Genomic DNA, 26,534 nt, shown 5'->3' with positions numbered 1-26,534 from the left:
GGAGAAAAATGTTTGGCTTTGGATTCTGAGCAGAAATCTCTAAATCACTAGTAATGCTGCAGCTTTGAAGCAGAAACAACATTAGCATTGCTGCTAGACTATATAGCTAATACAGCGCTAACGCTGGAACTAGGCTATTTTTATGCTTCCAACTGCTGCTGCTGCTTTGACTTTATTTAAAATGCTTTTCCTGTAGTTTATCACTTATCTGCAGCTTTTAAACTCTGCAGTTGAAATTAAGGCACTATTAAAAACCTTAAAAAATTTAAAAATACTTAATATATAATATTTTCCTCCTCCCATCCACAGTTTCTTTTGTTCTATACTTTTCTACTATGCAGAGTCAGGTAGAAAAAGAAGCTTTATTGGATTAGAACAGGGCCCTTATTTAGAAAGCACAACACACTCTATTTAAACAAATGCTTTATTATAAGTCACTTAATTCAAATATATGTTTAAAGTTGTGCATAAATATTGTCCTTTAGAGGGTGTCAGACTATTTTTAATAAAAGCCTTCAACTCTTATGCAAGCTAATATTCCACTAACCTTTAAAAACATTTTGGGGGATTTATTTTGCAGTCTCAAGCAAAACTTCCTCTGAAATCATTCAAGGTGCTAACTTGAAAAAAAATAATAACACATTCTTGCTGCTTATTTTCTACTTAAAGTCTCAGATGCCATGTGACGAGCGTTACCTATATAACTAGGCAGATCATAGAAATCTATTGTAACATAAGCACTTCCAAAATCAAATATGGTGTGATACGCAAGGTTATGACTTCAGATGGAGAGTTACCAGAAGGAACAGATGAACTCTGCGCTAAGTCCTGCTGTCATATAAAATGTCACATTCTGAAATGCGATGCTGTAAAAATACATTTTGGTTCTTTAAGTGCCACCTTGCAAACCTGTCCTGGAAGTGCAAAGTCCTCCTCTGTTCTGTTATATGCCTCATTACTAGGTAGCCTTGATAAAATGGCGGTGTATTATAACCCAGGTCTAGTGCAGTCACGATGGCCATATGTATCTCAGATCAAAAGCATTAAAATAGAGGTTCATTTTCATAACTTATGCTGCATGAGCTGCGATAGCATTCAGTTTTTGCTTCCACAGCTGAAATAGTATCTGTAGTGCATGAAGGGAAGGGAAGAAGGGAGAAACAGATACAAAACATGGATATGCTTCTCTAATTTTCCATGTCACGCTGGAGTTACTTTCCTATCTATTTCCATGGGAATTCCCTGTGCTTGCAACACAATACCCTAAACTGACTATGCCAAAAATAAATGAAACCCACGTAAAACATTTATGGCATGTTATTAATATTTAGTATGTATCCAGTGCAAGTTTGATGAATACTTTCTGTAAAAGATACACTTTAAATAAAGCCAATAGCAGCGACAATGACTATGTTTTCTGTCACACAATGCTGCAACACTACATTATACCTGCCCCTACTGTTCACCCTCATAAATCCCAAAGGTCATGCTCTTATAGACCTATTTGTAACCTAGAAATCAAGAAATAATTTTAGCCTATCACTTACATGACAGAATCATAGAAAGGACCTCTGGAGACCTTTGGAGTTTATCTTCAATTATTTCTGTGGCCTTGCTAATAAATTTTGCTTGCAAATGATACTGTGAATTCGCTATCAAAAACTTTTAGGAACAGTGTATATAATCTATTCCGGAACTTCTTTACCCTCAGGAATTTTTCTCTCATGTCTAATGTGAATCTTTCCTGCTGAAGTTTAAGCTCATTTCTTTTTTGACTTACCCACCATTCTTTTCCTTCTGTGACAAAAATTTAAAGATCTTAAAGCAATTTCTAATTTCTAAATAAATCTGTTTATTTACATCTTCTCTCACAGGTCAAACTTTCTGACCTCTGATGATGTTCACTGTTATCCTCTGAACACTTTAACATTTTTTTGTTTAATTCCAGGATCCAAAACTTGATGCTTTGGATTTACTAGTGTTAGGTGGAAGTAAAAGACTAATATTTTGCACCTTGCAGGCCACACTTCTTTGTATATGCAGCTAAAATATTAGCATTTCTCAACAAGAATATAATTACTGAATCATGTTCCCCTGATGATATGTTCTAAATAACAGAGCCCTCTTTGAAGCACAGGTAACTAAGCAGTTGTTCCTTGTTTGTTCGATTAACTGCTCCTTTCAAAGTATAAAATCTTATGGCTGATCTTCAGATTTCAGCAGATTTTTTTATGCCTCTCATCTTGCTGTCTGATGTCCACTTCAAATTTATTAAAAATTATCTTTATTTCATCATCTAACTTATTAATAAATAAACCAAATAGAAAATGTTGACTATATCTACCCCTAATATTTTGGATTAAGTAGCATTTCATTAAAGGAGTACGTTTTCATCTTTGACTTTTTACCTCATTTCCCAGTTGCAAGAGAAAATTCCTTCATATGCTAACATTTATATTCAATTGCAGCATCACATTTTTATAAAGTAGACATTTATTTGAAAAATACTTTGCGCTTTTTTTCAGAATGTGTGTGCTTACGTGTATTTTTTGTTCTAGGATCCTGAAAATAAGGATTTCATTTGCCTATTGTGATTTAAATTTTCTACTGAATAAAATCTCCTTCTCCTGCATCTTCTGCTATGCTGAATACTAACTCCTTCTGTTCTTCTCAGCCACTGCTTATTGCTTATGTTATGAATAAAACTTCTGGGAAGCTCAGTCAGGTTATCTTTGACTACTACACTATTTCAGCCCACTGCTTGAAATAGTTACCTGCTCTGCCTCATGATATTGCCATGAGTAGCCTTAATAAGAATGTAATGAACATCATACAACACATTCAGGAAGTCTTCCCGGGATACAGCTCTACTTGGTCTTGAGTCATCTCCATAATACTTCCATGTAAAATCTGCCCGGGACACCGTCCTGTTGACACCTGAGTCATCATGATAATATTCCCAGGGCACAGTGTTTCTGACTCTTTGGTCATCACCATAATATTCCCATTCATGCTGAAAGACAGTAATACAAAACCAGATTATTAACAGTACTAAGAAGAACCAAGCGCTTAAATTCTGGGAAAAAAGCAGATGGAAACATTACCTCTGTCATCTCGATCTCATGCCTCGTCAGCTGCCCAATCAGAGGGGCAGCCATATGCCGGACAATAATTCTTGTATGGGTGGGAGGCCCACCTCTTATGATGACTTGCGGGTAGTAAGTGGTAAAACCAGTCTCTTCTCGTGCTTCAAAGTAGATTGCATATTTCAGTTTCCCTCCATAAGCGGTCAGCTAACAAAGTAAAACACAAAGTACAAAAAGAAATCTCATTTTCAGTTAGCTAAAAATAAATTCCTGGGCATATGTAGAAGCTAGATACACTCTGCACCTGTGCACAGTCTGATGAATGGGTGTGTGGTGGAAAACAGTAATACGAGCGTGTGGAACTATCTGGGGACAAGGGTTGTGTTCAAAGATACCCCTCAGCAATTTGTTATTGTACTACACTAAAACCAAAATGTTATTTATTTCTTTATATGTGCCTTGATGCTCCCCAAAGCTTGTGTTTAGAGACAGAAACATCTGAACTTTCCCAAACCAAACCAAGGAATATCAAAAGTGCAAAATAAATTGTCACAGAGGTGCATAACAATATCCAAAAGGAGGGTTATTTTGATAATTTTCTCCTGTGTAACTTACAAAGATCAAGCTTTTTTTTTTTTTTAAATGGAGAGAAACAAAAAGTTACAAGACAGTTATATTAATGCAACTTAATTTTTCAAATATCATTTTTATGAGAGAATCTATCTTGTGGAAAAATATTACATGTTACTGTCTGTAAATACATACTTTAAAATAGCATTCATGTTACAGACTTATGAATTTCCACTATATTGGAGCAAATAATTTTTAATAATGGAAAAGCATCTATTTTCTTTTGAAGTACCTTCCACTGTGTGATGACATGCTTATTTGAAGGGAAAAAAACCGTTGCAAAATATAAGATTAAAAAAATATAAATCCATGTCAGTATTCAGTGGAATTTTATGTTTACCTTTCGTCCCTCAAACTGCTCTGGAAGTCTCCAGTAAACAGGTTCTGACCGAAGATCCTGCATAACCTGTTCTATATTTGCTACTATTTCAGGAGGCTGGAATGCAATCCCTGAAAGAGTGCTGCGGTGAAGCTTTTCATCCACCAGTGGTAGAATCATTTGCTCTGCCTTCAAGGTCACCTATACATATTTAAAAAAAAAAAATCAAGAACAAAATCAAGTCTACTTTCCCCATGAAGTGTTAGTCTTTAAATTCTAATTCTTAAAAAAAAATCTTTCTAGGTAATTTAATTTCACACCATGAGCAATTTGTCACAAAACAGTCTTACTAACAATAATAATAATGACTTCCCCCTCAAGCCTTTTGCACCTTGTCCTCATGTTATCAAAGAATGTACAAGCACTGGTTAAAATAGTTTAATCAGCAAGCGATCCCATGAATTTTATTGAAACAATTTTCATAGTGCCATTTCAGTCGTGGGCCTCTTCTGTTCGGGTTGTAAGAAATGTACCTTACGAACAAGCATACTTCTCACCAGCACTTATTATACATCACTGGGGTTGTGGAACACAGTGCCTGATCCCTTGGTACTTTTATGCAATAGTCAGGCTAGTGTTCTCTGGCCAATATGCAGAGAGTGAGGGCTCAGGGTTTCTGTAACTGTAAATTCAGATTTAATGAAAAATATAAGGATGCCACTTAGATACTTGTAATTTTTGTAGACTTGTTGAGAGACTCTCAATAGCATTATATAGACAACATTATTTTGATCAAGAACTGCAATAAGAGTCTTAGTAAATCTGTGCAGATGAAAGTATCACAGGAAGTATGCTGAACAAATGCAAAGGGGCTAGTATCAAAATTGCTTCCTCACAAAGAGTGAGGAAAACGAAGAAAACAAATGCAGAGCTATATCTCTAACATTCATCCCATCAGCACGCTGTTCATGAGATAGGGATCGGGTAATAAGGAATCAACCAAGCCCTATACTGTACTTTAAGCATCTCTGTATTTCCACTTACAGCACCATCGATGGACTGACCAGACATGGAAGCATTCCTAACACTGCCAGCCGTAAGTGAGGTTTCCTGAGTTCTTATCATAACTGTATTTTACTGTTTACTACTTTAGACATCAAGAAAGTGGTCAACAGATTTGAATTTCAGATCAGCCTTGACTTATTGTCATATAAAATCAGGTTTGCTTGTTTGAACACGTCTAATGCCATTTGAAGCACCGGAGAGTACCCGAAATAGTCACTAGCAGCTGGCAGAACCCAGTCTCACTCAGTTTACAACTCTGAATCAATTCTGAAGTAGATCAGAGTACCAAAAACTAGATGAGACGTGGACATACACTTATTTAGATATGACCATAAATAGGAAAGGAAATTAATCAAGAGACACAAAATAATCAGGAGGTTTAAACTATGCTTCAGCTTTGTGCTGCCACAAAGGTCAAAGCACAATTTTCCTGAACTGTTGCTGTCATGGAACTTGATTAAATTTTATAACTTGTCACCCTTTAACAGCCTTTCATCTCCAGACTACCAGCATATGATGGGCAAAACTGAAATAATGAAAAAAACTGAGTCAGATCATCACAAATCACTTCATCCACTGGGAAGGGAAAGAGCTGCTATTAGACTGAACAATGAAGGGGAGCATGGGTGCTATTCTTATTACTTTAAATGAGATATTAACTCTTTAGTAAGAGATCACACCTTGATTTCAGCCTAAAGTATCCTTATCTAATTGATGCTTGCACATGACAAGTCAGGGGCTGTGGCTGATTTGCATTAGGCAGACATTCCCTTTATGGTTGACATGCTTTCTAGCAGAGATATGACTGACCATACATGGGGACTGAACTAGTAGTTTTCGATTAGAAGTAGCCTTTACAGAATATAACTGAGGAGCTGGCACAGCAGCAACAGATATCAGTGGTCTCAATGTGTGTTTTGCGCTTGTGGCACAGATAAACAGAGATATCCGGTCTGCCTTATTTGTCAGTCCAGTATAGGTCTCAAGGCTCTCCTCCACAAAAAGTTGAAGAGCTCTTTGTTTGCTCTGATGGATTATACCCTCCCATTCTTGGATTTAAATAGAGCTTTAATAATATATATTTTTTTTTTAAATTTAAAAAATGGAACAATGAAAGTAAACAGATTAATTGAACCATGGGAAATCTATGCCTGGCAACAAGCATCTGTGACCCTTGAATACACCTGAATAAACCATGTATTGTATACCAGAGATTATGTTACAATGCACTGGACTGCATAATTTCCCCACACGACTAGCTTGCCCTTCCCTGGGTTTTAATAGCTTTACTTTGGCTTGACGTCAGCTATCCCATCGCTGTTTTTCTCTATCTACTTATTTACTTTTAATGCCGCGACCCCAATTGTCTAATGGAACATACTGCTCTCTCCACTTCTCGAAGTATAAAGAGGAAAATGATTGCTTAAATGTTTGGCCATTTTCTAGCTACCTCTCAGTGCCTGACTAAAAGATGCCAGCAGGAAACAACATTATCGCATTACATGGCTCAGCAGTTTCCTACTCACCCACATGCGAATCAGCCCCCTTGCCTCACTGCACTGTGTAGTCAGGCCAAAGCAATAGCAACTGCTGCAGCCAAGTGGGTTTCTGGCAGAGAGACCAAACGTACCAGACTTGCACCTGTCACAGTGGACACCTTCCACATTAACCTAGAAGAGAGAGAATACTTCAGAAACAAAACAGAAGCAAGCTTTTTTTCAAGGTAGTAATACGAAAATCATAGAGCAATTATAATAACAGGGTACAGAAAGAAATACTAGTAAGTGCAAAGAAATATTCAAGGCACCTTCCAGCTTCTGATCATGTGTGTATGCAAACATACACAATTAATGTAATTGAGGCATTTGCATTTGTACCCACTGAGTAGCTCTGGGCAATGGATGCTGGCTTCATACTGACAGTTGTAAGCACAGAAAAATCAAATGGCACTTTGGGCATGACATGCTCAATAACTGATTGATAAGATAAGAAAAAAAATGTCCTTCTGAAATTGCCAGGGCTAATCAAGCCTTTTGTTTAATAGGAATTAGCTTTGACAAGTTAGGATGTTTAAGGTACAGTATTAAATGTTCTTGTTGAGAAACATATTTTAATGGAAATATTCTAGAGAAAAGCTTTCCCCTCTTCATGATTGTTTTCCACATCATTGAACAGTATTAACAAGGCTGAAATGTTTCACTGTTGTAATGTCAATGTTTTTATTTTCATTTTTCAATTAGTCCAAATAAAAAGCTATACCAGATAAGGCCAGATACACTGTAATTTATGCATAGCCTTTTAAAACCATTTTCACACTAAGACTAAGGTATTTTAAAAAAATCACCAATATGAAAGCACTGGTTGGCTTTTCCTCCCCCCCCCTTTTTTCCTCTTGAGAGTAATGTGAAGAAGCCAATCTAAAAAACAAATTCAACTTTCCAAAGCCAATATAGGAAACCAACATTTTCCCTGAGGATTTACCATTTTTAACCCTCATTTCCACATGCAACTCTATCAGCAAACGTGCCTCCACTGTATTTAGCTTAGATTTTGCTGCTTTTTGTCAGGGCTGACAAAGGGGCTCCTGAGCTTTTGAAAGCTCATTTCTGCAGCTATAACAGCAGGTTTAAATGAGAATGATTACCATTTTATAAAAGTCTAGCTTCTTGAATCCATAACTCTTTCAAAAAAGCTACACTAAAGGTTAACCAACCCTAGATTTAAATTCAACTTTAGACTTAAATTCTGGGAAAAAAAAAAATCTTCTGACTTCATTCGGTATTATTTGTCCATTTTCTGTCATAAATTGTGACTTTTACTTGCTTTGCATTTTGTTTCATGTCAGTTGCAGTTTCTTATCATTAATCATCAGCTAATTATATACTGATAATTTGCACTAACAGAAACATAGAAATAACTATGTTAGCATTAAAAGAATCAACAAAGAAACATTTCTATTTGAAAATGTGTAAACCCCCATTTTTCTACTTAGTATTTACACGAGCTACAAGAAAGACATTCTTGTAGCTAATTCTGCACTTAATGAAGAAAAAAAAGGGCGCCAAGATGGTTAGAGGGGTTGGACCACATCACATATCAGACGAGGCTGAAAGAATTGAGTTGATTCTATTTTGCCATTTTAGAGGATGACACAGGACAAATATCATTAGGCTGAGTTTTACTCAGATGGTCCATGCGGTCAACTCACTCCAGTTTTCTTATGGTCTCACCATCAAATGAATCAGTATTTGTGAAATAGAACATGATGTTTTCTATTCAAATACACCAGAAAAACAAGAGTGTGGTCAAGCAATTTGCACAAAGCGGTTGTGAAATCCCCATCCTTGGAAATACTGCCTCAGCAATGTCTTTCAAGCAAGGTTCTGGACTAGATGACCTCCATAGGTCCCTTCCAGTCTAATTTGTTCTACAGATTCTCCATTAAGACTATCCCTTAAACTCAGAATGAAGTGTCTGGTGCCCATTTAACAGAAGAATTACCTGGCAGTTCAATCATTTAAATTTATCCTTCCATTTTACTAGCTCTTTGTGTCAATATAGTCCCTGAAAAAGAATGAATCAAAATCACAGAAGGTATCTCTAGAGGTCACTTTTAAAAACCTCCTCCTTGAAGTGGGACTATCACCAATACTAGATCAGGTTACCCGTGCTTCTTTCTAGCCAATTCTTGAAACCCTCCAAGAATGGGGATTTCACAACCTTTCTGGATAATCTGTTCCAGTGCTGTATAACCCTGCTAGTGATTTATTTTCCTAATGTCCAACTCAGAATTCCCACCTGCCAGTTGCAACTGTTGTCCCCTGTCACATCTTTTGCTACTATGAGAAAGGACTTCACTCCATGAACCAGTCTATGAAGTGGCTGTAGGCTGCAATTCATTTTTTCTTAGCCTCTATTTTTTTTGCACAGTAAGTCTCTTTGTAGTCCTTCCCTGGATCTTCTCCAGTTTCTCAACAATAGTCATAAATCAGGTCCTAAAACTGGACACCATTTCCAAGTGCAGTCTTAGCAGCACTGTGTAGAGTAGGATAAAGATTTTCCTCTCCTGGCCATGCTCTTCATGATGTCTTACCTTGCACCTGCATTGGCCAGTATGATCAATGCATCCAGCTCAGTAAGCAGTTTGCCTTATTTACAGTAAGAATACATGACTGGCTCATATTCAGCTTGACATTCCCCAGAGCCCATATGTGCTTTTGAGCAGGATTAACACTTAGTCTTTTTCCTCCAAAACTGTACGCATTCTTGAGGTTATTCCACTTCAGTCCATGAACTTTCTGTTTTCCCAACCACCAAGCTTTTCAAGGACCTTCTAGATTTTAGTTCTACTGTTCAGCATGTCAACCTCTACCTCCTCCAAATCAGCAATGTTCTCAAATCCGCTGATGGTGAATTCTGTCATCTGCGCCACCGATGAAGGTGTTGGCTCTGGGGTACTCTGCTGGCTACCAGCTGCATATCAAACCACCGATTACTGCCCTTTAAGCCCAGCAATCCAGCCAGTTTTCAAACCACCTAAGTGCACTGTTCCTCCAAGAACAATTCCAAATAAGAATGCTCTGGGTCGTGATGCCAAAAGTCTTTGCTTTAGTGATCCCGAATTGTATGCAATCTACTCAGAAGAACAGATACTACTGCAGAGAATTCTACTCATAAAATGATAAATATTGACTCTCTCTAAGTCAATGTACTATAAAGAACTACCACTGTGGCATGATGTTATTACTGATGTGTTTGCTTTTAATTTGTCAGATATCTTAACAAGAATTGGATTGAATGGGATTAAATTTGCAACAGTGTTGTAGGAACAGGAAGAAATACAAAGTGAGAAGAGAGCCTAAGAGGATGCTGTCCTGGCAAGTGTTAGTGTGTGAAAAAGCAACTGATAAGCACTTAAGTCTTTCTTTATGTTAGACTCCTCCCACAGCAGTTAGCAAATGCACTATGAAAACCAACTAGATTTGTTTGCATATATTGCTGGAACAGGCAAGTACAAATGTCAATTAATTTTGGAATAAACTTCTCAGCAGCTATAAGATCAGCTTACAACCTTCGTTGTCCTACCTTGCAGCTGCATTGGCCAGTATGATCGATGCATGAGCACTTCCCCAGCTCTGTATCACAGCTCTGTGGATCAGTCCCTGCCAGGAAGCACTGGCAAGCAACACATTGTGGATAATTCCAGTAACCCAACCTGCACTCAGTGCATTTATCCCCAGAGAATTCAGGGCGGCAGAAGCAACAGCCTGTATTTAAGTCACACTGAGAGCTCAGGGCTCCAATGAGGCTGCAGTCACAGGGCTAAAAAGGAGAGAAAGAAGGATAAAATTGCAATTGTGCTTCAGAAGACAAAAAACAAAAACCAACAAAAAAGCAACTCACCTCTTTCAAGTATCTATAAAAAAAGTATAGCAGTGAATTTCCACTGTCCGAAGGTAATATATCTGAATAATAAGGTTACACATTTGTCTTTATTGAACAAGGGTCAAGCAATTACACTAAATACATTTACAACATTGTTTTCTTTTTGAACAGATATGACTTATTACTGATAAGTTAAGCAGTGAAATCTAGTAAATCCAAAAGTGTCAAGACACTGGGATACATTGCAGACAAAATTAACTTAAAAACTGCAAGTGCTCTTTAAAAAGTGCTTTCTATGTAAATCCTCTGCAGGGCATGTTCACACCACTTTGCTAAAACTGGAATTGCTCAGGGGCAGTGGTCCCAGTGGAATCTAGTTCGGTGTTTATTACTCATCTATCAGACAGGTAACTATCTTCTTTGTACAAACAGGACTCTTAGATGATGGCAATTTACACAGTGAGGGATAGAGATTTTGTCATGTGGTGTACTGGGAAGTAAACTTGCTTATGGAATGAGACTTGCACAGGCAGGTAAGGATAGAAATAGATGATTTGCCAGGGGGTCTAGATATTGAGTACAGAAGTAGAGTAGCAAGGAAAGCTGCAGGCTTCTAAAGAACAGAAGAATCTCTCAGTGCTATTACTGTGACTGTACAGCAAAGTTAGCACAGGACATTTGCTGTGATCACTGGCGTGACCAGAATCTCATATGGAGAAGTTCCGCTTGCAGAAGCAAACTCAGTGCCAGTACCGCACTTACTACCATAGACTGGCTAAAATTACAGACACAAAGCTGAAAAAGAGAGGAGGAAAATGTGGATTCAGTTTCTAAGCAAAACTGTTTATTACACGAATGCTTAAAGCACCTTTCTTCTGACGTGAAAAGACCATTTATAAAGAAGGTGATTATATACAGGAGACATTCAAATTCAATCTTTACTGAATGCCAGAGAAACTATTTAACTACTGGTTAAATGTTAGACTGCTAGACTACTACCTAACCTAAGAAATAAAACCTTCTGACAGACAGAACCTTATTCTACAAGATACATTTGAACATAAAGCTTAGAAAGCAAATTGTTCACCATACATTGAAATAGCTTGGTATGCAATATCAAAACCTAAATTACAATCACATGTTATGTTCATTTTGCGAGCAGGCAGTTTTATGCAATGCTCTCTGTCCCCCTGAGTTACGACAGCCCTGGAAATCTTCTACAAAGAGCGTGAGCAGGAGATTCACATCTCACTTTGCAGAAATTAGTTGCAACATACTGAAAGAGATGTGGGCTGATACATCATTATTAATTTAGATGGTGCCATGGAACTGCCATACTAATGCGCTCACATAAAAGACAATCAGAGAATATACTCCAGAGCTCAAACAGAGGTCTTCAACCTCATTAGGCTGGTTTCAGAAGCCAAGAGTCTATATCAAAGTAGCACAGCAGAGGTTTCACAGGAGGAGTAGTTTTCCATACATAAAAAAAGGAAATCATTCTTGATAATTAGTTTGCAGCCTGAGCTACATGACAAACAGCTTTTTAAAAGAGAACATCAATGGTGTATGACCATGTTCAGACAAGACATAGTTTTTTGGAGTAATTACAGCAGTACTATAAATCCTTCATCATCAGTGAGAACGGCAGAGAGGAGAAGGCTTTTAACATTGAACAATATTCCCTGTCACCAGTTTTCAACATTAACCAAATACTGCTCTCCTTAACTCAAGAGTAGGGCACTAACAACAGCTTTCATGGCCTCTTTGACATACTATCTTTGTTTTCGTATTACTTTTCCCTTCTTCCCTCCCCTTCAGAAGTTTTTTTAACTGTGCCAAACATTGGAATAAGAAGGAGCATTAAAGGCTAATGAGAAGGTTTATTACGCCTTTAAGAACAGAGGAAAAAAACTGCATTTTATAGCTAAGGTGGTTGTTTCTTTCCTTCTCTTTTCACTGTCTTTTATGCACAAGTTGAAGCCCTTCTCAAGTGAACTTCAAGTACATATTCCCAGCAGTATCACAATTAGGGCCAAAGTCAATTTGTTCTGCAAATGCACTGTTAGTTACCCATCACCATACATCTAAACACATTGTACAATAACGTGGTAAACTCCTCAATCACGTTAAACTCAGCTATAATAAAAGAAACCAGGCTCAAGCAAGGCACACATTCAGCATGACAGCGGTGTAAACAGGGTGTTCCGTGTTACAGGCTGTATACCTGAGACAGAGGATCTGTAGTGCTCAGTAACAGATCGCCAACATTTACACCACAGTCTGACACCAAAACTCGCAATGCAGAGACAAACCATGATTTACAAACCTAAAATTGTGTTCCAGATACAAATTACTGTATTTACCCATTGGGAAAAAGGCAACAGAGAGAAAATTGAGACCCACTCACCTTGCAGCCACTGACAATGTCATGGCCCCAGTAATTTGGTGCACATTTGTCACACATGTCTCCAACAGTATTGGGAGGGCAGACGCAGCGGCCACTGACAGGATCGCAGTTATTACCAAAAAGTGAACACTCACAGGCTTCATGGGAGACAGACAAAAATAAAGCAGAGGAAAAGTTACCCCTTTATGTGACACCTAGAGAACAGACCCTAACAGGTTTAGGATCATTTCACCAAAGCCTTTACTGTACGGTGAACTCTCAGTTATCTGCAGACCAGTGGGGCAGGAAAGGTAGGGTAAACCCAGAGAAACCCAAACCGAGAGAATCGCAACACAGGCTAACGGAGGTTGAAGTAACTGCAATGAGAGCAGAATGGGAAAAATAAAGACACTGACTGTAGAAGTGGAGAGACTTCTGAGACAGCACACTAACGTGACATAGCTGAGGGAGTATCGCTGTACAGTTTCTGGGCCCATGCTGCCTTGTGCAAGAAGCCACCTGACGGCCTCCAAGCTGTCTACGCAGGGAACCTGCAGTGTATTTAACCTCTTCCACCAATCTGAGCCAACCTCCTGAAATTTCTGCTGCTGTAGCATACTTTTCTTAAAGGCCAAAAAAGGTGGTTTAGTTTCTTTTCCCCATTTTACTCCCCTTTTTAAGATTACACATATTTTGTCTTGGGATAATATAAAAAATGTGCCTTTCCACAGGAAACTGGGATTCTTTGCAGATTTTATTCAATTAGAAAGACTTTGGTTTTAGAAGTGGTTCCAAAAGTGGTCTTTGCTCTTAAAGCATTATTAAGTGAAGAACTCATTGGTGGCAAATGCAGATTCCAGGTGTGTAAGTGATAAGTAGTTATGGGGCACAAGACACATAACTGCTCAGAGGAGCAGAACTGGTGCATGGTTATTTTCATACCCACCATCAGCATTGCCCCTGAGGTCATAGCAAATGCATCATAAGCAAACTATGACTCTCTGAGTGAAAATCTGTTCTTTGGGGTGTTCATAGGGCAGTGTAACACAACGTTCATTGCTGAGGGCTGTATTTATGTTCATTGCCTTTACTGTATGAAATACTTTCTAGTTTTACTCTGAATTGAAGTAAGAGATGTGCAAAGATAGAACTTATATATGTAGTTCAAATAAGAAGTGACCTTTATTTTTCCCCATCAGTGCTTTCAAAATAAGGTAAATGATGCAAAGAAGATAGTAAGTTTTGCCTCCGTCATGCCAGGAACAAGACGTTTTGCATGCTACATAAAATCTTTTGACACACTCTGGCTTGAAGATGTTTTAGGATACATCTCTTGTTGGGAGACTGAGGCTTTCAGATATGACAGCTCTTCTGTGGGCTTCTAATTCTTAAACAAAATTGGTTCAAAAGGCATGGAGGGGAAGAAAGTGATACATCAATATTTTTTGTGTTTTTACTTTTATCATTATTAAAAAGAATATGGAAAAAAAACAACGCATTTGTGGCAAGCAGTAGTGAAATAGAAATCTCTTTTGTATCTTTGCTGCTGGAATGTCAACATTAACTGATGATGGTTTAGGGGTTTTTTTTTAGGCTTTATGGTTTTTTATTGCACAAGAAAAAATCAAATTATATTCCTTTTGGATAAATGCTAGATAAAAGAGGCCCAATATTTTATTTGATACTTAACTGTCACTATGGAATTCATTTTTGTGCACTTTCTTCCTAGCACGATTTGATATACTTTTATTAAATTTCTGATTTTCTCTGTGATTCATAATTTAATTCTTTTTTTGTCATTTGAAGGAATACATAAAAAGCCTACTAAAAATAAGTGGGGGAAAAACAGCATCTTGAAAACAGAATTCCTCTCCATCTGTTGCATTACCTTTGGAACTTTTAAAAATCTGACTTTTCTGAACATCTTTAGCTGTTGCAGTCATTTAAAATATTTGATGACCACAAGCAGATACATTTCTGTATAAAATATTGTTTGGCTTCACACTACTTTCCCATTCCATCACTGTTCCTTAAACTCTGTCATTGCAAGTTTGCCAAGAGAGCAGTTAAAATTTTAATGTGAAATCTTGTTAATTGCCCTCTCCTTTTCCTTCCCCAACTGTATGAAATTAACAACATTTTGTAGTTTTTCACAATAGTGATGTGCTTCTAAACTGTGAAATGTTACAATAAGAGACTAATCATGAAGATAAACTAGTATTTTTTCCTTCTGTATATGTGCTAAGGGTTTTAGGACTGCCGTTATAATTTGCGTTTTATTTCAAGCTCTCTAAGTGGTGAGCCTGTGAACCAATTTTTCCCTGTCCCAAGGTGCCAACGTGTTTGCACTTTTCAAGGTGGTAAACATTTTCAGAGCCCTTCCTTCCCATGGGAGACAATACCATAGAGTAATGTTTTTAAATATGACCTAAAATACAGCCTGGCTCAAGGCTTATCAACACGACAGGTGAAATTGAATTTTGCTGCAGAGATGTGGGTCTCAAGGCCTCGATGCTCCTTCCATGAAAAAAGAGAGTAAAAAAAAGGCAGACACCTAGGCTTGCTGCTTCTGCTGCTGTTCTGGATGGGAAAGGAGGAGGAATAGGATAGCGGGCACGGTGATTTCTGCTTCTGGAAAGAATGCAGCTTCTGCTTGAAGAATAGCAGCAATATCCTTGGCTTCAGAGCACTCTGCAATCCGCAAAGAATGCTGCAGGGCCATTGCCATTTCTGGCGTCCCAGCAGCCAGCCACACTAGACAACTATCCATGTCTCCCGTGATCACACCTAAATGAGTCTATGAGACTTTAAAACTACAGTTCCATAAGCACAGATAGATATTTCCCTGTGAAGAGACCTATCAGTTATGTTCTTTTCAATGTAGCAGTCTGTACTACTTCAAGGACAGGAAGCATTCATTTCAGTGTTTGATCTAACGTCCAAAAGGACAAACATAAAAGTAAAGAAGTGGCTGGATATATTTATTTCTGATGCTAGAGTTTCAGCATCTGGAAAAGCATACTTTTCATGTGTTTACACAGGGGACATAGTAGCAAATTTTATCTGAAGATCTTATTGTACACAAAAAGTATCCAAGTAAGCAAGATTCTAAACATTACTGTATAGAAATTTAATAAAAAAAGGATCAGCCACGTAATGAAGGCGAAAAGGCTTGTGATGAAACTGGAAGCAAAGGGATTTTTATTCTTTTTTTCCCCATTCACATCCCTTCAAGGTGATGTGATTTGGCAAGCACCTTAACCAGCCTTCTGTGATACTCTTACCACAACTAAATTATAGGATCTTCATAGACACTTTTTTGGCAGAAAGTACTTGGAGAAAACAACATACCTGCTCCTTCTAAATGTGGTAGGTTAGCCATAAGCTGACCTTAAAATTGCAGGAATTGCTCGGGTCTTTTGTTCTTGCCAATCACCATCCTTGCCAATTGACCGATTTACAGGGCTGTCTATGAAATACCTACCCCTCAGGAAAATTTGTTAAGGAATCCAGAACTAGCCAAACTAGAATATTAGTATTAAATAAATAATTAAACAAACAAACAAATAAATCTGCAATTGGATGCAAAGAGTTTACATACGAGTACAGCCTCCTTCTTCAAAGTTATAAAATCCATGAGCACAGCGGTCACACTTCTTCCCTGTCACTCCAGGCTGGCAGTAACACTGGCCATCTCCATCACAGTCAAAGGACTTGGAACCAAAAGAGTTGCAGTTGCAGGGAACACATCCTCTTGAAGACTGTAAGCCAAATGTTCCAGCCTGCACAGAGAGAGGAAGAGCAGTTAGTACATGGAATGATTACCAGAAGAGAAGAGGAAAAGCTGACAGTGTAGGGAGAACAGGGTGGTTCTTTCCTCTTCATCACTGAACTACTCCTCATAACAGATTGGATTGTAGCTGTAAAACACTGGGGCAAGGGCACTAAATACCTTACACAGCTGAAAAAGAAGAAAGGTTTCAGAATGTTACCTGATGTTATAATGAATGTTCTGCAGTGTAAGACATTTCCTTTGAGGTCGTGTTTCCGTAAGTGCAATTCCCACAAGAAATGGAATGTATGTCAGTGCCATATACATATCCTGTGTCTGGGTTGCAAGATTATGTCAGGCAGATTTTGTTGCTAAGAGAGTGAATTCAAAATCTTAGCTATGAATTGAGATTGATTCAACTGAAAAATCTCTGAACAACCAGATTTTATCTTCTCTGACCAGGAGCAACGTCTGTATACAGTATTCTGTAACGTGAGGGCATTTGTTTTGAATGATATTTGGGAATAACTTTAGAAGAACATAGATATAATGTATTTGTGTACATTACAAGCAAATAATGAGAATTATCTATTTTTAAGATAAAAACTCTGTCTTTGGGCTGGGTCTAGGAATAAGATAAAATCAATCAATGAGCCTCTGCTTCTCTTCTATTTTCATTCTTTGCTTTCTTTTGTGTTGAGTCCTGTAAAGATCCTACAGAATCAGAATAGATGTTATCAACTCTAGTAATAAATTTCCTCCTCAACTCCGCTAGTGGAGTGCATAAAATATGCCTGTAAAGAGGGGAAGAGACATGCTCATTTGTATACTGTAATATGGAGTTCTGCATGATGCTTTTAACCAACAGATCTCATGGGTTTCACTGCACCAGCTAACAGAGGCTCCTAGGAGCAAACCATACTTGATATTCAAATTCTGAACTCAGTCTTGAGCTCGAGTCACTTAAAATGGGAGTACTTTCCTACTTCTTTTAAGGTATGATGATTTTCAGATAATATTGAAATCCAAATCATATTACTAACTTCACTTGAAATAGATATTACAACATTTAATAGTAAAAGTCTATCGGAGACTTTGTTAGGAAAGCAAAATGATAAAGACAAGATATTGAAAAGATCATTACTAATGAATATAAATGGAACAAAGTGGAATATATTTACTTTTACAATGTACTACTGTGTGACCCAGGCATGCAGTGTTAGGGTTTTTAACTAGTATACATCAGGTCAGATTTTTCAAGTCAGTGGAGGTGCACTGACTTACATTTTGTATGGATTTGTTCCACAGTGGAACCCCTAACCTCTTGTGTAGGAGAATTCCCAAAGACTTCAGCAGGCTTCCATGAAAAAGTCCTGAAATCTGATCTCTGAGTTTAATACTGAAGTTCCACATAGAGAACCCGCAGATAGGTATCAGAATACAGGACCACACCTACAGTCAGAATTTGGCCTGAAGAATCATATGAACTTAAGTAAATGCTTGTTTATACATATAATAATTACACTGATTTTCATTTCCAAATTCTATATTGAAATGTTTTGCCAATCATATACTTCTACAGGACAAAACATGGTGTATCAGAGAGAAAGAAACACTCAAACTCATGTAAGTAAACTCCAAGGTTCAATCAAATATACAGACTATCTCTAAAGATTTATTTTCCACAGGAAGAAACACACAGAAATGTGAATACACAAAAAACTCAGGACAGGCATTCAGATTAATGCAGTGAAGTAACCAACGCACAGCATGCAGCTCAGTTCTCAATAGCAAGTTTGATAGGATCTAATAAATTCTGATTATAAGGGTGAAAGCCAGAACAAGTCTGATACACTAGCACTCCACACTGTGTGAAGGAAGAGAAGATCACTAGCACGCTGGGTTGTATGCTTGTGATGAGCTCTACACAATCAAAGACATTTTGATCAGTCATGCAAACCCCCAAGATGAACCCCCAAGTTAAGCCCTCAGCGAAGCTAGTTTACACACAGAAATTCTAAGCATCACATTTACTGAACAAGAGATAAGATTCTGGATGACAATAAGGAAAGATGATGAATTTTCTGAATATGCTGTTATATTTTGTCCCTGTATCAGTGTATCTGGAGTGTTTGTGTGGGCAACACAGTTACATAATATGTGTTAAATGGGTAAAAGCTCATTTTCTCCAAGGGAAGCCATATGAGCAAATATGGCATGGGTCCTGGAGTCTGGCTGAGGAGGAGAAACACTGCCAGGTGTTTCTGAAACCAGGCGTGATAGTGCGAAGGTTTTGAGTTTCAGGGAAAAAACCCAAACATTCCTAAAACACTGTTCTGTTAGAAGCAGTTGCATCATAGTTACTTCATTTTAGGAAACAGGTTGCTTTGTTGTTATGTAATAAACAATGAATAATTTCATTCTTTTGGGCATTACATTCAAATAACAGGCACTTCACCTGGTTAAAAATGGCTCAGATAACTGGCCGTATTCACTGATGAGAACTTTTAGCACCAGTTATGTTTGATATTTCAGGATTAGATCATAACGTGTTGGGTCTGGGGCTGATCCTTCTCACAAATTCCATAAGCTTTTGGTTTTTGAATTGTTAGAAGAGGAAGTCGTATCCTGCTGAAGGCCATGAAAATCCCACTGATTTTGTTGATGTATGCACATCACCCATACAGTTTGTGCATACTGCTGTTGATGGTGCTGCTTTTGGACTTATTCTGCCATTTGATTTCTGGCTTACATTGTCATTTGCGCTATGAGAAGCCCTAGAAGTGGGAAAGTATCCTAAAAGGCTGCCTGTCTTCTGAGCCTGTGTGTTTCTGGATAATTTCGTATATTGTGGCACATGTATTATAAATAAAAAAAAAAACAAAAAAATTCTGCTGGAGCTCCAAACACAAGCAAATATGAGATTTCAGCTCATGCAATGCACACAGTTTCTGATTACCGGAGTAGCAGGCCGGTAAGCACCCCGTGGGCACCCACTGGCACTGCTGATGCCCCATCTCCGAGGGGGGACTCGGATCTGCTGACTGCTTCGTGCATTTTCTTTCAATTTAGGCACCTGTCTGCTGATTTCACAGCGTCTGCCCATGAATCCTGATTTGCAGATACATCTTCCTGACATATCACATTGCAGTGACATGGATCCTAAAGCACTGCAGCCACAGGGTATACAAAACAGCTTTTCTGGGGCCCAGAAGTAGCTGGGCTTTAACAATGGAAAGTAAACAGTTAGAAAGTGAAGATAATGAAACTGCAGCAAATAAAAGAATACAGGAATAAAGATAGTAGTAAATACAGTAGTAAACAAAGATGAATTCCAACCAACAGCTAATATTGTATCAACAAGCTTGACATATTTTCTGTGTACATTACGCAATCTGTGCAAATTCTGTTGATACCAATGATTTCTCTTTGAACGGACTCTTTAAATACTGTTGAAAATAGAGTGCAAGCAAACCTCTTCAGAAATTATGCAGTTTACACAGAGTGAAAATAATCTCTGTGATTCTGCAGAATTTTTTATGATGTGTTTTAAATTACACACATGCGAGGCGTTCTGAGGACACAGGCCTAACCCACAAGTCCTCACGCTGAGCTAGAGAAATGTGCAGCCACCTATAATGTATTCCTTAGGAGCCTAAAGAAAACTCTGTGAAAGTTCATGAAACACTGTTTTTTGCAGTGATTTATGAGACAGCAAAAAAACTGTCAAGGAAAAAGACACTGTCACCAAAAAAGAATACATTGTTTTGACAATACAGGAAGAACCCCTAAGAAAAAACATAAAAGCAGAACATTCACAGTGGAAGTAAACTAGCATCCTGCTTTTTTTGAAAATCAGATGCTATCAGATATTTTGCAACTCTTGTCATAGAGGGATTTTCCCCCAGAGCTACAATATTAACTAATTTATTTATAACAAGCATTCAGAATATAAAGTGTACATACCACATACAGAAATGTACTTGTATGTACAGTGAGGCTTAAGATATATTTGCATGCAATGTTCTGCATTTTGTTCTAGAACATGTTTGGAAAACATTTAGAAAGCAGCCATTTTACCATTCTGTACATAAGAACAACACATATATGTTCTTTAAGTGAAAAATGAGCAAAAAAGAAAAACTCTCCAAACTGAAACTGTGTTTAGTCATGAGAAACAGGGACGAAAACTGAAAGAAAATGGCATTTCTTGTCACTCACCTGGCAGACATCGCACCGGCGCCCAACCACATTGGCTTTACACTCGCACTGGCCTGTCCGAGAGTCACAGACCTCTGAGAAGGAGCCATTGATGTGACAGTGACAGGCTGCAGAAAAAGAAGAAGGAGCTGTCAATGTATTTCCTAAAACACGTATGCTGCTGAAGCTATCTTTAATAGAAAAATATTTACAGTGTGGCTTTCACCAGCCTGAGAAACCCAAGAAGGCAGGCCTGAGTAAAGCAGGAAGGTGTTACTCCCATACGGTGACAACACACATTAACCCATCTGCATATTAATGTGGAATTTTGCTCCAAATTATTACAGTGAGAAATTTTGCCTTGACTTCATAAACAATTTGTTTTCTTTGTGCCTCTAAGATCAAAAGGAGATGTTTAGGGCACATTACTGAGTATGTGTTGATGGAGAATTAAGATTTTAGAATAATAACTGCCTTTACATTTTAATTAGTGCCAAATTTCTGGACTGGGGGTGGTGGTGGTGGAAGGCAGAGCTCTCCCTCTCAGAAGCTGCTCCCTCAGAACAGCCAGGCCATTGCCACAAACCTTGGAGTGGGCAGGGTGGCACTGAGAGAAAAAAAAGGGTACAGACAAAGGGTACAGACCCTTACACGAGGTGTTTATGGGATTTAGCTACGGCAGGTGGGCGCCCTACTGCTCCACATACTGGTCCTGCTGTCCTGTTGTAGGCAGGAAATGCTGGCAGGCTGAGGACCCAGAACAAGGCTACCTCCAGGGGCCTCGCTATGGGGGTAGCACCCTCCTCAACCCCCCAAGAGCTCCTCCTCACAGACAGCACCCTGGAGTACAGCTGAAAAAGAAACCGAGGATTATCTGCTCCCGTGACTCTCTGGTACCTCTGCCTCTGCAACAGCATCACAGTTCCCAGAGGAAAAGTAACGTAACTGACCAGCCTAACTCATCACAACGCTCTCTTAAGGATTTACAATGGCAATGAAAAGGAACTGTTGTTTCTTGAAGAAAATAACACTTTTGTCTTCTAAATTCTTATGTTTTAGGAGAAGAGAAATTTTTGGGAAGCCTTCTATCACCCTTTATGTCCTTTGACCACAATTCTTCTGGCATGCAGAGATTAGGGAAAAATCCCTTTAGCACTCACAGTGGAGAAGAGGGATGTGATCGGGTGTCACAGGGACTATGACCATGCAGTCACCAGTTCCATCAGCGTGAGCTGGTTCCTACACATCCATTTTTTTTTCTTTCCCCAGAGGGGAATGAATCCACACTTCCATATTGATTATCAATGAACTCTGTAAACCAGGGCTCCAATCTACTTTTTGCCTTCCTGCAGTGCCCTGACTGCATGAGTTGGTCTTTTTGTCAACCTGACAGCTTCATTTTAAGAAACACTTAAGAGTCTCAACAGTGAACACATGGTGGTCACGTACTTGCATGTCACAAGCTGCCATTTGAGACAAAGCAGTTATATTTTCTCTATATATAGACTATTACAACAGGAGCTTCCTTATTATGTTATTGGGCTTGCTACATTGTAAATGGAAAGGACTATTTTGTGGTTTTCCCCCCACTTTTCAGGTATTCTACAAAAGTTGCTTCTTTTAAGTGGAAGTGACTATAAGCATTGCTACTCTGTTCATGGCCTTATTTCTCAAATATTTGCAAAGATGTCTTATATTCTGGGATAAGTAACAAAAATACATTGGGCTCTCCTATCAGTCTGGTAATACTTTCAGAGGTTTTGATCTCTTTCTGTTTAGCAATATATTTAAAAAATGTAAACACTTTAAACCACTTCTGCTGCAATGAACATATCTTCTTTTTTACTCTCACACTGTACAGAGTGATGAGTACCACATATATAAATTTCGAGTATCTTTAATTAAAATGGTCAGCAGTGAAAGATGATGGAAAAGCTCAGTCCAAGCAAACCACAATTCCCAATTAATATTTCACTAACCTTTTTATATAGACCTCAAAAAACAAAGTTGTCTTATTTTAATTGTTTTCCTTATAAGGCATATGACACCACAAGAATCAAAAAGAAAATTTACACTGATTTTATAAACAGATTACTTTGCCCTATTTATATTATACATTACCACAAACAGCATACCATGTATTCTTAACTTAGCCACAGATGACTGCGTGCAATACAGTGGCAAGGCAGAATTGGAAGTCAAGACTTTGATTGTTTTTCTTGGCTCTGGCAGTGCATACATATAGAAGAAACGCACTGTCGGGGCTATTAATCTACTAAATTGTTGCTCAATCTAATAAATTGCATTTATCTCACCTAAAGCCTTCCCATTCATTCAGTTCTACTGGGAAAATTAGCTATTGTCCAAACCTCCAAATGGCTGCCACAACACAATACAGCCTGTCAGAGAAATTTGCCTTACTTTCTCCCAAAATGATGCTGGTCAAGACCCTTCTCATTCTCTCTTGATTTGTATAAATATTTATGCATGTGTATTTATAATCAACCTACACACCTACTCGTCTCTAGCAGTAGTACCTATGCACTAGCACACAGGCATACTTGAATATTTGCTTTAATTCATCTCATGTCACTTAGCTCTATTACCATCAGCACAACCTCCAGGTATTTGCTTCAGCACGCCGTGCTGTTTCACACCAAAAAGCAACTTACTAGAATCAAATCAAATAAGCCTAAGACATTTCCTCAGTGTTCTCAGATTTATTATTTTTACAGATACACCAAGAAATCCAGAGACACTATAGCGATGTAAAGTTGTACTGTCATTTGAAATGGTTAATGCAGATGACAACAGCACTGTACTGAGAAAGAAACATTTCAAACAATAATTTGAAAGCAAAATTCATGCTTTGCAATACTCTTGGATTTGGCTTTTTAATAAGGAACGAAATTGAAAACAACAAAGTAAAGGCACAGTCCCTCTGATATTGTAGCTGCAGGGCAAACTTCATGGAAGTCTGCAGAGGAAATAAAAAAATCATATGCAAAAAAGAAAACCCACATGGAAAGTGGAGAGTAGATGAATACAAGGTAACTGTGAGCACAAGGCTATGAATACATTAGAGGGCTCTCCTTGTCAGTGATACTAACAACAAAAGCAAAGCTTGTAATTCTGCATTAAATATTTATTTATTGTTAATACTTTTTAAAAATTTGTATGCTTTCTGAGCTCTCCTCATATTACTTCTCTTTCCCACGCAGCTGCCACTACTGTAGAAATGTTCAAAGCAACAGCCCTATTGATGCCTGAGGAATGGTGACAAGGTACTGGAAGCTACAATTTTTGAAATACACTTCTTTGAAATCACGTTACACACAGAACACCCTAACTTATATGACATCATTCATCATGAACTGTTAACTCATGCAGAGAATATATGTGATTGTCCAACTTTTATCCAGCATTGTCTAAATTAGGTACAGAAAGCATTTACACAGGTATGTGTCTTCCTGGCTATGCATGATTTTTATGTATATCAGTGTTTATTAGCCTTAGCTGAGAAACCTGGTTATGTTCTGCATCTCACTGGCTCCCATGCAGTCTTAGGGTGTCCAACAGTATTTAGTATTCTCACTGTCAAACTGCAAGCTGCTAATAGAACAAAGCCTGGAGACGGATGCCAGTGGCTCAGACTTTCATGTTTGCAACACATATGGCAGAAGTGGTCCCTGTGTTCCTATACACGCAGCAGTAAGACAGTGGCCCAGCTCTTTTACTTGCTAATATCTGATCTATTCTGATATAACACCTTTGCACTCAATAGAGTTGCTCTGAGTTTATTCCAATGAAAGAAAAAGAAAGGGATTAAATCTTTGTGACAGTGAAATTAAATACTCTGCTCTTTCAGGACAGTTTACAACGTGCTGTATTCCATTCCTCAGAATAGGGTTTAAGTAGAATGTTTGTAAGTTAGAAGAATGAGCTATGTGAAGAATGTTTTTAAGTTAAAAGCACTTGTTCTGCCTAATAGCTGCATTCTGAATTGTGCCAGCAAAGGCTCAGAGAGAGCCACTGCCTTCTACAGAAGCAAAAGCTCCTGCTCTTACTAAGTCTTCCATCTGCTTTCAATAATTTCTTGGAACCACTATGAGGAAGTATGAGCTGGGGCTCACACTTAAAAAAAAATGCTGCCACTCAGCTGAGAAGTGGTAGCTCCCTGCAGTGCCAGGTATCTTCCTCCAAAGCACCTTTGAAAATTTGTCAGGAGATTTTAGACTCTGCTTTGCAGGAGGCAGGGGAATCTCACCCTGTAAAAGGCAGCACCTCCCAACTCTTATTAAGGTCATGTAGGTGGGAAGGAGGTCATAAGTGCTGCCAAAGTTGGACCCTACAGTAACTGAAATATCACTCCTTTCAGCACCAATCTCACTAGTTAATGGGATTTCACTGGATGGCTTATAGCATTTTTTAGTGGATTGTTTTCATCTACTTGTATTTATTTTTGTAGATCTCACATTTAATATAACCTTTTGCATCTATGCAATGCTCTGCTCTCCCAGGTTTTTTCCATGTCTGCCTCATTACTGCTTCAACGACAGCAGGAAGTTTTTTAATAGGTTCTTCTATTTACTTTGAAGTCTCCTTTTCCAGATGCAGATGCAGGTAAAACACTATTATTATTAGAGGTCTAAGCACACCATATCATCCTCTTACTCACACATACAGAGGCACAGTCTTCCTCTCAAGAACATGGATATAGGATAGATCAATACTGTCAGGAGCAGTAAAAGTTCATGACTTACGTTGACAGTTTCTTGCATCAAGAGCATCACCAAAATATCCGTCAGCACATCTCTCACAATATTGTCCTGTTGTACCTGGCTTACATATCAAGCAAGCACCAGACAAGCTGTCACAGCTGCCAGGAATGGAGAAGTCAAGGTTGTCATTACACTGGCATGGCTGGCACGATCCCCCTGGTATTAGAGGTTGTCCAAAATAGCCTTCTGCACACCTAAGGTAAAAGACATCAACAGTTAGAACCCTTAAATAATCCTCTTATTAGAAATACTTAATTTTGTTGCTTCACTAATCACCGAAAAGTATTTGATCTTCTTTCAAGTATTTCTTAAGCGTCTTTTTTCTCTCTCCCTCCTTTTCCTTTTTAACAACACTGTAGATACGCTACCAGCTGAAATCCTGCCAGTTCCGCTAGTAATTAGATTTCAGTGGGAGGAAAATCTTGTCACTGGCACTGAAGAGGAGACAAAGCATAATAAGAAATCTGTCTGTTGGCACGCTAGAGGAATTCAGGTCCATGCTAGATAGGCTTTGTATTTCAGCACATCATGTCTAGATGTTCTGTAGTCATTTACCAGCAAGCCTGATGATTTTTCCCCTCTACCTTAAAAACTTTAGTTTAGAAAAACAGGCTTAGAAAGTAATACAGAAATAAATTTGCTTCCCTAGCAAAAGCCTCCCCTGATTTAGCCTTCCCTGGACCTGGCCTGACCCCTGGTCAGATTTGTGGGTTTTTTTTAATGGATTAATTGGATGCTTATGGATAAAATTAATGGATTGCTAATCTCTGTGTACAGGCAGGTAACAAAAAGATTGCTCATTATCACAGAAACTATGCTGGTGTCTATTATACCTTTCATATCTTAACAGAGATGTTTAAAAATATCACCTTCTTTTCCACCTTGCCCACCAGCAATTTCCTGTAAG

General features: G+C 38.3%; 1 protein-coding gene across 2 annotated transcripts in view; it reads right to left on the bottom strand.

Annotated features, from left to right (window-relative positions):
- Window positions 1-26,534, bottom strand: part of LAMA2 (laminin subunit alpha 2) — a 387,452-nt gene that overhangs the window by 115,103 nt on the left and 245,815 nt on the right. For both annotated transcript variants that reach the window (XM_075087596.1, XM_075087597.1), the window contains exons 19-27: window positions 25,610-25,821; window positions 20,868-20,974; window positions 16,476-16,656; window positions 12,896-13,032; window positions 10,186-10,422; window positions 6,627-6,770; window positions 4,057-4,236; window positions 3,105-3,293; window positions 2,775-3,013 (exon numbers count right to left, since the gene is read on the bottom strand). In XM_075087596.1, coding sequence (XP_074943697.1) covers window positions 2,775-3,013; window positions 3,105-3,293; window positions 4,057-4,236; window positions 6,627-6,770; window positions 10,186-10,422; window positions 12,896-13,032; window positions 16,476-16,656; window positions 20,868-20,974; window positions 25,610-25,821 — 1,626 coding nt within the window. The remainder of the gene's footprint in view (window positions 1-2,774; window positions 3,014-3,104; window positions 3,294-4,056; window positions 4,237-6,626; window positions 6,771-10,185; window positions 10,423-12,895; window positions 13,033-16,475; window positions 16,657-20,867; window positions 20,975-25,609; window positions 25,822-26,534) is intronic.

This window comes from Phalacrocorax aristotelis, chromosome 3 (assembly GCF_949628215.1).
Source record: "Phalacrocorax aristotelis chromosome 3, bGulAri2.1, whole genome shotgun sequence".
NCBI lineage: Eukaryota > Metazoa > Chordata > Aves > Suliformes > Phalacrocoracidae > Phalacrocorax > Phalacrocorax aristotelis.
This window is presented reverse-complemented; position numbering and strand designations above follow the sequence as displayed.